General features: G+C 41.1%; 1 protein-coding gene across 2 annotated transcripts in view; it reads right to left on the reverse strand.

Annotated features, from left to right (window-relative positions):
- Positions 1-3,295: 3,295 nt before the first annotated feature.
- pdgfba (platelet-derived growth factor beta polypeptide a) overlaps positions 3,296-16,148 on the reverse strand; it is a 15,959-nt gene continuing 3,106 nt past the window's right edge. Inside the window, exons 2-7 of one of the 2 annotated variants that reach the window (XM_032534434.1) lie at positions 10,497-10,596; positions 8,590-8,652; positions 8,255-8,451; positions 6,255-7,425; positions 4,895-5,030; positions 3,296-4,339 (exon numbers count right to left, since the gene is read on the reverse strand). In XM_032534434.1, coding sequence (XP_032390325.1) covers positions 4,903-5,030; positions 6,255-7,425; positions 8,255-8,451; positions 8,590-8,652; positions 10,497-10,596 — 1,659 coding nt within the window. In that variant the 3' untranslated portion in view covers positions 3,296-4,339; positions 4,895-4,902. Of the gene's footprint in view, positions 4,340-4,894; positions 5,031-6,254; positions 7,426-8,254; positions 8,452-8,589; positions 8,656-10,496; positions 10,597-16,148 lie in introns of both variants that reach the window. The other variant, XM_032534427.1, reaches the window with a different exon arrangement.

Here is a 16,148-nt window from a genome sequence, read left to right on the forward strand (position 1 = left end):
GTGTGTGTGTGTGTTGTAAGTGCAAGTTCAGCTGGAGTCAGCTCATAGTGAGTCATTGTTAGGGGGAATTATATTGTGTCTTCCCTTAGGGGAAAGTGACATCTCACACAAGCATAAACATAAACACAGTGGTGAGTCAGAAAGGTGTGTGTGTGTGTGTGTGTATGTGTGTGACTATACCTAGTCTACATACATACCTGTACCTGTTTATGCGTGTATGTGTATATGTGTGTGTATATCTGTATGTGCTAAAACTGTGCCCTAACCACTGTGACCCCACCACTAAGTGTGTGTGTGTGTGTGTGTGTGTGTGTGTGTGTGCGTGTGTGTGTCTTGTCAGGTATTCGTCAAATGTAGGCGGGCCAGCCACACTGTTTACACACGACGCCAGGGTGTGACCTCGGAGGTTGCCGTTGACCGTGATTGGCTGCCAGCTACCAGCTCATTAAGCCACTCACATTGGGACACTGTGCCAGAGGACACACTCTCCATTTGTTTCACAACACACGGACACAGTCGCACACACTCGTCAGAGGGACACCGCAGGTATGGCAGGCAGCCACTTGCACATGCCCATTCCCACTCCTGTCTATGCATACACACACATCACAGTTCATCAGTGGCAGAGAGTCTGTCTGGCCTCGGTGACCTGGCTGAACTTTGGCTCACCCTCATTGGTTCATTTACCACACAACCTCACACCTAGATGCCTATTGGCTGGTGGACCAGACTGCAGGGTCATGACTTACAGGAGAACAGGTAAGAAGAAGAAGAAGAAGAAGAAGAAGAAGAAGAAGAAGAAGAAGAAGACTTTGGAGGAAGATGAAAATTTTTTGAACAAAGTAAAAGAAAAAAAAGAAGAAGAACAGCAGTGAAAAATGATCACAGCAATAATGATTCCCGGATTAAAGGGAAGAAATGAGAAGAAAAAAAGTATTTTGTGGCAATCTTAAACAAATGGCAACTAGGGAACTAAGACAAATGGTCTTGATTTGATCTTGATGACAATGTATTTTTCACAGTCCAGGAGGTGCTGGAAAGAGATTTGTCAGCAGAAATGGTTAGAGGGCTTTCTCAACAGTTAAAAGACCATCTCTGGACAGGAGCGCGAAGTAGCAGCCAAATAATGGCTGTTAAAGTAAAGGTTTGTTGTGACACAAGTCTTATTTTAATTTCTCTCACTAATCATACCGATATACTCACCAAGTAAATTGACTAAATCTGACAACATGGCAACATTGCTGTGGAGGAGGGTCTGTCTAGTCCACGCAGCATTCTGGGATCGGAGAAAAATGTGCTCTTGTGTATTGGCATTTCTCCGGACAGAGACATGGTGCCGCTGCAAAATAGCTTTAGGGAAGGAACTTGTTTGGGTGAACATGTGTATGTTCAAAAGTTGTTTTAGACGTGCAACAGAGAATCCACAGACAGTCTAGCTGGCTGTCTAGATTTACCCTGCAGAGATCTGAGGAGTTAAAATAATTTATTCTGCTTTTTTAACTCAAAGTAACAAAAACGTTTTACAAAGTGTCAAAAGCATAAATGACTGTTGTGTTGTCTTCCCCGTTGGACTTTTAGATTTTTTGTGTCAAAATTTAAATTTACATTTTTTCAACACTTTTGTCGCTTTTCCCGATGTATTTTGCCACTTTTTCTGACGTTTTTGAAGCTTTTTCTGACATATTTGTCACTTTTTTCAACGTTCTTTTATCATTTTTCTTTTTCAATTGCTATAAAATTGAACAAAACAACCGAATTCAATGAAAGTAGTAAACTGATCATTTATATTACTGTGAAGAGCGTTGTATGGAACAATCCACATTATTTGTTTTGACAATTTGGTTGCAAGAAACACAAACCCAGACATAGAAATTTGTTGAAAGCTGGTCAAATTTGACCTAAGGACAACAGGAGGGAGGGATAGATAGATAGATAGATAGATAGATAGATAGATAGATAGATAGATAGATAGATACCTTAGACTTAGACTCAGGGTCCATTTTGAAAAACAAAAAAACAAACATTCAACACAATTAAATTGGACAGATACATATTGCAGGAACAGACAAATTAAAAGAGCTGTACCAGTTTTCCCATTAAGGTGACTGGTATCTCGCAGCACTGAACCTAGGCTTAACAGTTGTAAAATGACAGACTTACAAGAAGAATTCAGGTGACCCATAAACATACATTGGATTCCTCCGTAAAGCAGAGAACGTACAGACTCCAGCTTGACAAAACAATTCGCTTGCACTACGCTAATTTATCTTTTGACTATGTTTAGAATTATTGACCCAAATCTGCAAAATTTCTGATAACTCAAGTTATAAATGTAAATAGATACATAACTGTGTAAATAGATACATGGAGTACAGTAAAAATAACAATATTTTCATACAATATTTTCAAGAGAAGTAAAAGTGTTTGGTAGTAAAGAATTGAAAACACTAATGTAAAGTGCAACAACTTAAAAAATTGTACTTGTACGTGCAGTACTGGAGTAAACGTACTTGACTTAATTATCTGGTTCACTGTTCCTCAGTGTGCTATTTGTTAGTTGTGTGTATGTGTGATTAACTGCCCTTTTTTAAGTTGCATTGGGGCCAGGTTGACCAAAATGTGTCATTGGAAATAAAGTTTTCTCGCAATAAAACATATAATGCTAAGTTCATTCCTCGACTGCTATTATTTTTTATGTTATGGGATGCTTTTTGAATGTTATGGATGACTGGAAGAAGACTTAATGAAAGTGGTCCCTGGTATTAGAAGTTCAACCAACTAGCTTGCACATATTCATCTCTTTATCCAAACTTCTCATCTTTCACTCAAAAACACTGTTCTCTCCATTTGGTATCATTGCTTCATTTGTCTCTTCTGAATCTTTATTGCTTTATAAATGGCATTGGATCCCTCTCTTCGTACCTCCCCCCTCGTAGCCGTTCATCTTCTGTCCATTCCTGCACTGACAACCCCCCCGTTTTCCCCCGTCTCTCTTTCACCATGCGATACTTCTCTGTTGACAAGTCCGTCGGCGAGTTCCTATAGCAACCAGACATTTGTGCTGACCCCTGCCTCGCTTTGCGTGACAGAGCTGCAGGGCGCTCAGTCATAGGGCAAAGAGTAGCAGAGTCTACTGCATGAGTGCAAGTACACAGCTAAACACACACGCACACACACTTTACATGCACAATGCATTATATTCATGCATTGACATGTCACACAGATATACACATGCATGCACACTCAAACACGTACACAAAATCTGAAACACAAGTAGAAAACTATAAACAAATATGCGTTGAACATTTTTATTTTTTACTAAAAATAACATTCATAACAATAACAGTTGTACAACCAATAATTATAATCTGAAACATGTCTGCAACAATAATTACACTTGAGAACTGGAGGACTTCATCCTCCTTTTTAAATAAGTTAAGAAATAAAGTTTTTCTCCCCCCCCCCCCTGAAATCATTTTTCTAAAAGCATTTTGACATACAATGTTGGCTATAACTGGCTCATCTCTAAAAGCCAGGTCTTTAAGACTTGCTTTAATGTGGTTATTCATAGCATGTTATCTAGGCAGGCATTTGGTTGTTATTCCATTTCAATCTGGCAGTAGTACAAAATGAGCAGGTTATTGATATGTTCCAGTACATTAAGCTACAGAACACGGTAGAGCACTTCTCTAGTCAATGTAGTATGATCAGTGTATGGCTACTCCAGTGTTAGATACAGTTAGATTCAGACATTGTAGGATAACAGTAATGTTTGGCATTGAGGCCTGAGCTGCACTCTCCAGTTTTCCAGTTATTGTCCCAGTGTAGAAATCCAGTTCTCCACTTTTCGAATTGTATCTTGAGCTCCACATTTAGCCCCTAATAATGACTTCTTAGTCCAAGTCATTGTCAAGTTCTCCGTGTGTGGACCACTCAGTAGCTGAGCAAGAAGTCAAATATGTTAAATCAGCCAATCAATGGCTGTCAACTGCATGAAGAGACCACCAGTCTACCACGGGATGTATGATAATCTTCCATTGATCCACGTTATGGGATGAAATCCAGTGTTTAGTGTGACAAATATCCTCTTTTCCAAAGAGTTTAATGAGATTGCACTTAAAATATATCCATAAAGCCGGACGCTCTGCGGCAGCTCTGGAGCAGGAAAGGTGGCGTTCAATAAAGCTGTCCAATTAAAAAACAGCGGCCCATGTCCAATCACCTCTGTGGATCCCTTAGTAACCGTCCACAGTGACAATCATCCCACATCAAGAATCCCATGTTTCCTGTCTCTCCATAGTCCTTTGGTACAATTTGTTTGACTTTTGGTTACCATTTCCTGTCAGGGAAAGAGAAAAGCATACAATAAATAAGATATATTTTTTAATTTGTTTACACTCCTAAATAAATTCATCTTAAGATCTTTTTTAAACGTATGACTGTAGTCACTGTGGTCATTCTCCCTCAGTCTCTTTTGACTTTTACCAACTTTTATTTTGTAATCAAATGATTTATTTACAAATGCTGTACATACATTTTCCATTCACCTCCATCCTTTTACACAGACAATTTTTTGTTTTAGTTCCAGCAAATAATTCTTTTATATGACTTTAAAGCACTCGTATAAAGATGTTGATTCACAGGAAATAAGTCAAATAAATGGCAGAAAAAAATCAATCTGTAAAAACGTTTAGCAAATTCACATTTTCTTATCCCTGCAGGAAGAAACTTAATTTGTGAAGCTGCAGGTGAATCTAAGACTTAGTTTACTGAGAATACTTTTGCACAGATGTTTTAGACCATCATCCTCTCTCTCATTATGTCCCCATACTGCCTCAGTTCACTAAGGCAGGATTATTACCCCTCCCTCCATCCCTCAGGCTCATTCACTCACCTGCAGCTCTACATGATCATGGCTCTGATGGCTGCTTTACTGATGCGTTTGCGGTGTTTCCTCCTGCGGCGAGGCAAGGCTGGACGGAACGGGGCCCGACGGGCTGAGGGCGATATGGGGGCCGCAGTAGAGAGGGCTGAAGGAAATCAAGAGAAGACAGAGGACACAGTAAGTACAAAAGTGAACAGTGAGTCTTTTCTTTCCCCGACCAACTATAAATGCAGCTCACATCTTTTTAAAATATACATTCAAATCTGATTAGTGTTGTTAAAGATGTAATTTGTGAGAGATTAGCAAAATAACAGTAAGACTTTACTCCTCAGTAAACTCACAACATTGGTCATTTGTTCAAACAGCTAAAAAACACAGCAAAGCAGAAGGAAGTGTGACACTAAAGCATCTGACTCTGACACTGGAGGCTGAGTTTTGTGTCCTCTTAAGTTAAGAGGACTTGATAATGTCTCTGGAAGGCCATGAACAACCACTAAACACAGAGGAAAAAAAACAATGACTGGAAGAAAAACACCAGATAGAAAAAAAGAACATAAAAAGAATTTAAAAAAGGGAACTAAGCTAAAAACGAATCACATGACCAAATGTTTCCTCTTGGTTTCAATAGCAGTATATGGCACCAGTGAAGAATAAACACAGGGTGTGTAAAGCGCCTGCAGTGTTTCAAACTGCACTCTGAAGGGCAGCTCATAGATAGACGCCTGCGTAACAAAGTGTGTGACCGCCTGCAGGTTTCAGTCAAACATGAAGCAGTGGGAAGTCCAGCTCTCAGATTGCAGAGCTCTCAGAGGGTTTAGAAAAACTAGTAGGACACATGTGGTCATGCTCTACCACGGAGACAACACACACTTGGCAACTGGACTGTAGCGGTTATAGTAGTGGTTACCCCTCTGTCTTCCATTTGTCATAGTTATGTCATCAGAGTTGTCTCATATCTCATATTGGGCTTTAGATGTCATAGATATATGACATTAGAAACATATTGCAATAAAACATGTTTAAAAGTTTAAAAGATGTGGTTAAGAAGTCAGAGAGGGCTTAACAAAAGACATTGCTAAGTTGCATTATGGGAAATGTAGAATCTGATGTTTTTGGAGCGTGCCCTATACCAGGGACTACAAGTCAGGCTATCTCGGCCTCTGCTGTCTCACTTTTAAGCTATTATATTATAATCTTGGGAGTCCCCAAACTTAATTAACTAAATGGACTGCCTCTTCCACTACATAAAGGTCCAATCTGTAATTGTTGGAAGAACTAATATTAAAATACATTTGGTAAAAGTGACCAGTGACATGTAAAACCAAATCTCATCCACACTTACACACATTCTAACACAGATGAGCGGTACCTGTTTTAAATGTGGTCGGCTTTGGTCTTTGCTGAGGATGATGCGGATGAAGATGAGTCTGTCGATCCGGTTCCCTCTGTATTATCTCCAGGACTTTTTGTCTCTCCTCCTCTGTTAAATGACTAACCCTGCTGGTCAGATTTGAGTCTTTTACCTTCCCCTGATTGGCCAGCTCTGCCCCGGCCGAGTCCCCACTATTGGCAGACCCACTTTCCTCCCTTGCGTTCCCTTCTTTTTGACTGGTCGTAGCAGTCTCAGTCTGTTTGTGTTTCGTGACCTCTGTAATTGTTTGGCTGGTCACTGAGTCTTTCTGATTGGTGGTCATTGGATTGGTGGGGTTTTCTTCCAATTTGGGCAGCTCGGTTGGGCTGTCAGGCGGAGAGGCGCTGTCTGATTGGGGAGTGTTAAGTCGATATTGTGTCCTCAGCTCTTGGTCCTCAGCTGCTCCATGTCTGAACTGCTGTGGATGATGTGGCTGACGATGATACTGATATTGCTGCGGAAACTGCTGCCTTTGCTGATGCTGCAACAACTGTTGCTGCCTCTGCATGTGATCTGGATGATGCACTCCCCCACCGCTGTTTGCTACATGCCCGCCGCTTTCCTCCCTGCTCCCGTCATACCCGCTCCCGTGCCCAACCTGCTGTGTATTTCCCATGATGCTATGCTCCGCCCTTGCTTCAGATGGCCAGCTGCTAACTGACCCGAGCACCCCAGCAATCGGCTGGTGCACCCCCGGCTGCACGTGTGTGGGCCCCTGGTGCACCCTGGGCTGAGTCCAGTGCACCAGCTGGGTGTAACTGCCCTGCTGCCACTGCCTCGCCACCGGCTCACGCTCCTCAGGGTGGTAGTGCTGCTGGTTGTGCTTCAGGTCGTCGTGGCGATGGAGGTCGGCCTTGGAAGCGTGAGTCTTTGGTGGAGCTTGGTGGACGGTCCTGGGGAGGGGCAAAGGAAGGTGGGAGGATGGGGGAGGCTGCTGCGGTGGAGGTGGAGGGGGGTTGGGGTTGCTCTGAATGGAGGAGTGAGACATGGGAACAGATGAGGAGGAAGATGAAGATGAGGAGGATGAGGAAGATGAAAGAGGTTGGCACCTGCAGCTGATGTGGTCTTCCACTGAGATGATGGCTTTATCGTAGTGGGCTTTCCTGTTTATGTACTGGATTTTGATCACCTGGATAGGAGGCAGAAACAAATCAAAAAGATTAGCACACAAAATCTGACACAAGTCAAGTTTTAATGGAATTTGGGGTCCAGACACGATCCAGACAATCCCACAGAAACTATACAAAGAGAACGCCAACAAATCAATCTCATTGTTTTGTTTCACGTAAACCAACACACTGTTGCTGTGCAATGGCACCTGTTGCAACCAGCAGCAGAACAATCTGATTGGTTGAAGACATTTCCAGACAAGCTAATAATTCCATGAAATTTGGTGGCTTACTGATGAATAAATTGCTGGAGATAGAAATGTTGGGTTACTAGCTCTTGAGGTTACATCCTGTACTGTATAGAATCAGGTTTTGCATATTAACATGCAATATCTACCCAAAGGGTGCACATCATCCTTTGGAGCAATCCTATTGAAATGACAACACGGAGCTTTTTAAATCTTCTGAGCCTTTTATAAAAAGCAAGATGAGAATGTTGCTACTACTGGTATGACTGTAAATACATAAAAAAAATAAAAGTAAAAGTATGTCTTAAATATGTAGATTGATCCATTAGCATATTAGCTTAGCTTAGCATTACAGTAAAGCTGCAGTGGGTAGAATGCAACAATTATCTAAAGCCTCAAAACAGACCCAGGGGGAGTCTAGTTTTCTCTCTTACCACCTGAATTACAATATAATGAAAGATTATTGTGGAATTTTTGCTAAATGACGGCAAAAGTAAAGAGCCTGTCGCAGCTTCAAGACTAGAAACCGTAAACAGCTAGCCTGGCTTTGTCCAATAGAAACTACATTTTCCTCATGGAAGCTGCCGTATGCACTGTGTACCTGCAGGTATCTGCTGGAGGTAACGGTGGGGACACACTGCAACAGTCTGGTGTTACAGCAGCCCGAACATCTCTGCACCTCCACGCATGGTGGCCATAACAGGAAGTTGGCATTGCGGCGGTCCAACATGGACCTCGTCACCTCCATCACCTCCGTCCGAACTTTACACATCGCCTGCTGAGCTGGCTGCGCCTCCACTGGTAGGAGAGGGAGCAAGAAGAGAATAAGAAAGGGATATTTGGTAGGAAGGCATGGGAAGTGTTTAGAGACAGATGGCAGAAGCAGAAGGATAGAAAAAGACACAGGAAGGGACACAAATAGATAAGGAAACCTACCAAGACTTCTAGTGTATCGGCCATGGGTGTGGTTTGTGAGAATATCATGCTTGTCTTCTTCCTCTTCTACAGAAAAAGACATTTGAGGAGGGGAGATTAAAAGTAGGGAAAATACAGGGGGAGGGGGGAGACAAAAACAAAAACAATGAGTTAATAAAGTCAATTTACAATAATATCTTCCAACTTCTTTCTGAAATCTAGGCCACATTGAGCCAACAATATTCCAAGCGATGAGAGAAATCTGTAAAGCATGTGAGGCTGTTAGGGCAGTTTTTAGCAAAGCTCATTGTTCAACGCAAAAAGGAAGCCATTTTTTCTCCTCTGGGTAAAACAATTAGGCTATTTTCTGCAGCAATTTGTCTCCGCAATGTCAAGAATACTATTGACGATAGATATGAGATGTTAAATATAGCTCTTGTGTGGGTCTGTGAGTGTTTGCACTCTTACATATGTTGTTATTTCATACTGTTGCCCCTAGGTCCTAATTATATCCCTGGTGTACATTGCTTTAGGTCACTGTGTGTGTGCGTGTGTGTTTGTGTGTGTGTGTGTGTGTGTGTGCTAATTAACTGCCTGGTGCATAAAGAGAACAGTTTCTTATTGTTCTCAAAAGGTAGTTTGTAATTTTATCCGTGCCGTTGTGTGTTGCTACATGTTTTTTAAGACTGATTGCTTTCTTCCTCTTTCATTCATATAGTAACAATTCTGTTATGGCCAGTTGCCAAATAAGAATCAGCAAACTGGTTCTGTAACTCACAGGAAATTTTATTTGTTTCAAACATCTGCTAAAGTAACAAGAATCCAAAGCCTAGCAGCTGTGTGGGGCTGCACAGTGGTGCTTTGACCTAAGTGCTAATGTCAACACAAAATTTACGATGACAAGCAACAAAATTTGACCACTAAACAAACACTGTATCGTAAAAAAACACAATGTTGGCAATACGCAGATCCAGCCAATAAATCATGCATCTACTGCCCTTAAAAAAAACTTGCTCCCAAACTCACAGGCTTCAGCAAAAAAAAGAATTTCTTGATAAAAAACATACACTTTGAGTCACTTCCTCGTGCCCTGTTTCTGAGGATCCTTCCCTCTGTTGGTTCCTCTCTTGTTATGCCACTCTGTTATTTATTCATATGGGTTGATCAAAGAGCTGTCTATTAACATATGTATGTGTGACTTGATTCTTCAGAAGGATAAGATTAATGAATTTTTTAATCACCCGCCGAGTTGTGTCTGACTGTTTTTCGGGGGTGGAGGCATCGAGGGGGGGTGGGGGTCTCTTTTCTGTCACACAAACACACACATCCATATTTCAAAGCACGGAGAGGAATCCAGAGCAGGAGAACAATGCAGCGACCTAGTGCTGGAAGTTTCTCTCTCTCTGTCTCAGATTGTCCGAAAAAAAATCCAAGGTTATGGCTCTCTTTTTCTCTCTATCTCTGTCTCTCTCTCTCTCTCTCTCTCTCTCCCCCCTCTCTTTTTCTTTAGTTAGAGCCCGCTTTTCGAATACTTTTTAAAGATGAAGGATGTTGACGTCTTTATGAATGTGTGGGACTGTGAAGGCATGCTTTTCTCTTTAACAGACTTAAAAAATCATCTTTAAAGATGTGTTGCTTTAAGTTAATTTAATTGTGTTTTGTTTTAGTTTTTATGTTGATTTTTTGTTTTATTGTCCGTGTTTGTTCTCTCTCTCGGTCAAGGTGGTCATTGTCATTCATTATTCTTGCTGCTGCTTTCTCGGGTAAATATTGCCTTAACATGGAGCCTGGCATGTACGCTGATGCTCTCCCTTACTGCATTCCTATCTCTTCAGGCCTCTGTAGACACACACAAACGCTTACCTCCTCCACGTCTGTGTTATTAGTGTGTGTGTGGGTCTGTGTGTGTGCGTGTTGGTCGTTAGTACCTATTGCATTGGTCTCCTGCAGCAGCAGCTTCAAGTCGTCCACAGAGGAGATGGGAGAGTTCCTCACCAGGTCGACCAGCGACGGGGGGAGCGCATCACCCTGTGGAGACAAACAGTGGTCATGTATTTTAGCCTTGAAAACAACTATATTTGCAAGGTATGCCGATAAATTTTGGGTGCTATTAGAGTGAACAGAATCAGTAACGGTGTCCGAATTGACCCCTTGACCTGATTTCTAGAACAAATACATCATAATAGGCTGGGAAGGCCTATGCCACCATTTCATACTTGAATCATAACCACTGTACAGCATCCTTTGAAGCCCTCAGTATCCTGTAATCTATTGTGCACCATCAGCTGTTCAATGAGGCATTCAGGTGGTCCCCATCCAATTAATAAAATCCCATTGCACTGTTCTCACCAGGTATTTGTGCTCAAGTGCATTCACTGATATATACTAGGATAGTCATTGATTTGTTTGATTACAGTTCTTATACTTGGGTTGAACTGAAATTACATAACAGCAGAAGGAAATGCAACTATCTCATAAAAGTAAAGGGGGAGAGAGAGAGAGAGAGAGACGTACAGCAAATGAGGGCTGATGTATAATATCTCATTCCTCCATCTCCTGTCAACACTTGCTCCAGTTTCACTTCCTCCTGCAGAGGAAATGATGGTTGTGATTGGTATTTGTTGCTGCTGTTGTCACTCTCTCCCTGTCTGTTTACCCACAAACACTGCAGTTGCCCCCGGTGTAACACAGGAAATTAGCCTCTCTCATCTTTCTCCCTATGCAATTTCAGTTCAGTTTATCATGCTAATATGAGGTCAATATCTTGAGGTAAATCCCAGATTTGGTAAAAGATTGTTTGAAATAAAGCAAAATCAAAGTGTTCAAAGTTTACAAAATGTAACTGTAATATCAGTTATTACTCAACAAAGTTATGTAAGTAATTTAATTTTCACTCAATGAAGATTATTGTGATCCAGTGTGGTTGGTTTGAAGGTGTGGTTGTGTGTTTTTTATCAAGCTCAGAGGGAGAGTACTGTGGTCTGTGTCACATTTCGCTTTGATTGGCTGTAAATTGATACCATCTCAAAGCAGTTGGATCATCAGTTGACATGGGCACCTGCCAAAAAGGTGCCAAAACTAATTTGGGTGTGTTAAGAATGTGAGAAGAAAATAATTTGGGATAATTCTCTGGGATGCCAGGAGAGAAAAGTAAAAGCATTCATTTTCTCAATCTATGACTTTTTAGACCATCTTTAGAGTATCTTACAAGTAAACATTTGGCCACTAATGATGTGGGCAGGGCTCACTCCCCAAAGACAGTTAGTTAGAAACATATATAAAGCATGCAAATTTATTTCTTTACAGTCTCATTTTGTGTGCAACAGTGCTATCTCTCAGAGCTTTTCCATTCCTCCTGTGGATTTGTGAACCTTCTTCATGAATGCAAGTGCCCTTACATTGAATCTAATGGAGAAAAACACATTACTGATACAGTGTGTTGTGTCAACTGGAAACGTTGCACTCTGTTGCTGACATGACTTTCCATTATTAATATCGGGAGCATCAACATTCAGAACACTTTCTACATTTATTAAAGTTTTCTGTTTGTGATTTGTTTGATTGAATGTCCTTTTATAATTAAACTTTATTCAACCCCAAAACTATAGTTTTAGCCCAAACAAAACAACTTTTAGCCAACCTACTTTCTTCCTTACATTGAAACGAGAGTGATTAAGCAGGACCAACACAGCTTAGTTAATGTGATAACATTATGTGGATGAGGATGAGATTAAAATATTATCATTTAACACCTGCCTTTAATCCTGCATCAATTTCCTGCTAATTCTCCAACCACATGCCATTAAGCCACTGCAGTAGAAGAAGCGGGTGCACCAAGATTATAAAATGAAAAAAGGGTCAGTCAAACGGCAAATAAAACAAACTGTGTACGATGTGATGAAAATATGGCATTTATGTGTTTTATGAGGGCACTTTGGTAGATGTTTAGCTATCCTGCTTCATGCACACGACAGATTTAGTTTCATTCCAGGCAAACTTTTCCGCTTTGCATGAAAAATGTTTTGCAATATTTCGACTTTAAAGCTTTCTGGTGTTTCTATTCAGGTTTTTTATGTGCAAACTGGAAGTGTTACAGTTACTGTTCCAATGGATTATGAAAACAGAAAAGGACAAAAATACCATTCTAGGAGAAACTCTGATACAGTTGCATTTCTTTCTCATAAAATAAACAATAATACCACACAACAGGAACAGGGCAATAGGACTAGCTGCATGTACTATGAGACAATGTAACATTTTCAGTCATATCGTTTATACCAAGGTAGCTTTTCATGTAATACCTCTGGTTGTGCAATGATGCAAATTAAAGAGCTGGAATGTTTTATGGCAATATAGGATTTACAGGAATTCATCAGTTTATGTCCCTCTCTGAGTCTAAGTGCATTTTCCTTCTAGTCTTCCCCTTCTCCATCATGTTCTCACTCTCTATCTGTCTGCTTTGTGGGCAGCGGTTGCTCAGGACACCTGGATGACTTTCATGAGCCATTGGCTGACCTAGTTAAGCAAACGCAAACACACACACACACACACACACACACACACACACACACACACACACACACACAAACACAACACACACAACACACACACACACACACACACACACACACACACACACACACAACACACACAAACACACACACACACACACACACCCTCTTTTTCAGTTAACGTACAGATGCTTAACCACTTAAGTGTCCGCCCAATTTGTCCAGAGGGCGCACACACACACACACACACACACACACACACACACACACACACACACACACACACACAATTTTCACCCTGTAACATGCTATTATTACAGTGACAGCGCTAATTGCAAACACACACATGTGAAATTAGAGAGTGGAACACACAAACAGGAAATAGTTCCTCAAATGGACAAACAACAAACTGCTGGTAAGAAAAAGGCGGAGAGCTAGACAAGAAGCTAGTAATAGTGGTTTGAGCAGAATATTTATATTACCCAGGATTAATCTGACACGGGTTCATTATTTGCTATCTAACACACACACACACACACACACACACAAATACTCGATATAGGCATCCCCTGTTTTAAGTCTCTGTGAAGCCTGTAAAGTAAGATTGTCTAGTAAGATGTCATCATATGCAAGCAGGTCACACACACACACACACACACACACACACACACACACACACACACACATACTGCAAAAACACACACTGCATGGGCCCTTAGAGGAAGCCTGGAAGGCAAAGAGACTTTATGGAATGTTTGAGGAGAAAGGTGAATGTGTAATGGAATGTAATTAGGGGGCCAGCTGACTGGTCTTACACACACACAAACACACACACACACACACACACACACACACAGAAACATGCTATCAAACAGAGACATGTTTTCAAAAAAGTAAACACACACAAAAACACTGAATCCAAGTGCGTGACAAGTGACTCAATCACACCGAGCTGTCACAAAACATGCCTTCATTTATCAGAGGTATAGCAGAGGCGCAACATACTGTCGCATAAACTTAGTAGCTCACAGAGCCCGGTGGGTACTCTCTCTCTCACTTACACACACCACACACACACACACACCACACACACACACACACACACACACACACACACACACACACACACACACACACACACACACACAAACCATCAGAACAGACAAATTCCCACCCTGCAGAGATGAGGATACAGATGTTGGATGGAAAGATGGCAGAAGAGAGCAGACAGGAGGTCAGAGGAGGAAAGAAAACAGGAGACAAGATGATAATCTAATAATAGAGTAAAGGAGGAGAAGGAAGAGAAGCAGTTTCAGGGCTGAGCGGGGTCTTCGAGCAAGGCAGTAAACACCTCTGCCTGTTCAATGTTGCTGTTATTAATTTTAGTTATTAAGTAAGATCACCAAAAGGTTTTAAAAACCTCAGGGACTTCTTGCACTGGTATAAACGGCAATACGAATACCTACGACAAGCGCTGACACAACTTCACAAAACTAATAGCAGAAAACAAATAATAATCATTCATGCCACTTTTCATTCAACATTCCCATCTTAATAATGATTTCCTGATTTCTTTGTCGGTCTTTTGACTGCCGTTCAAACAAAACAAGCAATTTGATGGCATTACCTTGGGCAATTTAGGAAGTGATGATAGTGATGATTCCCTATTTCCTGACATTTTATTGGAAAAAAATAAGTAACCGATTAAGCAAGAAAATATTTACCTGATTAACTGATCACAAACATAAGCATTAGTTTCAGCCCAAACACAAATAGTTGCATAGAGAACAGTGAAAATGCAGTCCAGTCTCCTTGTACAGTCACTGACACTGTTTTGATATGCACAAAGTAGCACAAAAGCTAAATTACCAGCCATTTTGAGTGGAAAGTTAGCATCGACAGCTAGCTGATGCGGTTAGCTGCATATCATCAGCTGCTACAAAGGAAAAGCCTTCCAGCTGCTGGGAGTCTGATTAAATGCAAGGAAGCATCACTTCTAATGTGAAACAGCCGCAGGCACATTCACAGAAGTGTTTGAATAAGCCTGGAATGTTGTCTCACTGCTTACAGTAATTACAGTTGGTCTAGATTTATTGTATATTGGCAATTTCAGTGCTTTCTTCCAGTAGAATACCAGCATTGTTATCTGTCGTTACACAAAGTTGAAAATATGATATCGATTCCAGCATTAATTGTCTTAATTTGCAGCATGTGGAACCATAGACACGGTGAAACGCACACAGACAGTGCCTACATCTTTCATTTAGTTCATGTCACCACTGCAATGTCAAACAATTTGACACAAGGGACATTTCTTCTCCGCTTGTTTTTGTATTTGTAACCTTTTCATCGAGTGATTTTAATTTCTATCCTTTGTATAGACAATCCTTTTTTTTTATAAGTAACTCCACAAAACCATATCATTTATCATTTTGTTCAAACAAATGACTCTATTCCTCTAATTCTACACCACATGGGGCTTCCAAACAAATACTCTTATGTACCACTGCGCTTTTCTAGCTCACACATGTGCACAACAGTGGCACAGCCCCCCCCCACAAGCACGTATGTTCACTAACACATATGCAGCTACACCCGGCCATGCACCCAGATGTGTGCACACACACAAATACACACACAAATACACAAGGTCTGTCAAATCCCTGGCAGATTAGTTGTGGTTCTTATGTAAAATGGATCAAGCCGGGCAGCAGCAAATCATCCAAACTGACCCACAGAGACAATTGTCAGACTACAACCTGTTTAAAAGCCACCAATTAGATGTGTGGGTGTGTGTGGGTGTGTATGTGTGTGGGTGTGGGTGTGTATGTGTGTGTTTATTTATAAAGATATTACATAATCAGTAAGGTTTGATTGGATTGCTCAGAAAAACAGCTGCACACTAAATAGAAATGGATGAAGTACCATCATGTTTTCTGGATGTACTTCTAATGTTAACCTTAGTGAACCTGTGGTGGTTGCTGAATACTGTGTGTGTGAGAGTGTGTGAGCATGTGTATGTGCATGTGTGTGTGTGTGTGTGTGTGTGTGTGTGTGTGTGTGTGTGTG

The sequence above is a fragment of the Etheostoma spectabile genome, chromosome 2 (assembly GCF_008692095.1).
Source record: "Etheostoma spectabile isolate EspeVRDwgs_2016 chromosome 2, UIUC_Espe_1.0, whole genome shotgun sequence".
NCBI lineage: Eukaryota > Metazoa > Chordata > Actinopteri > Perciformes > Percidae > Etheostoma > Etheostoma spectabile.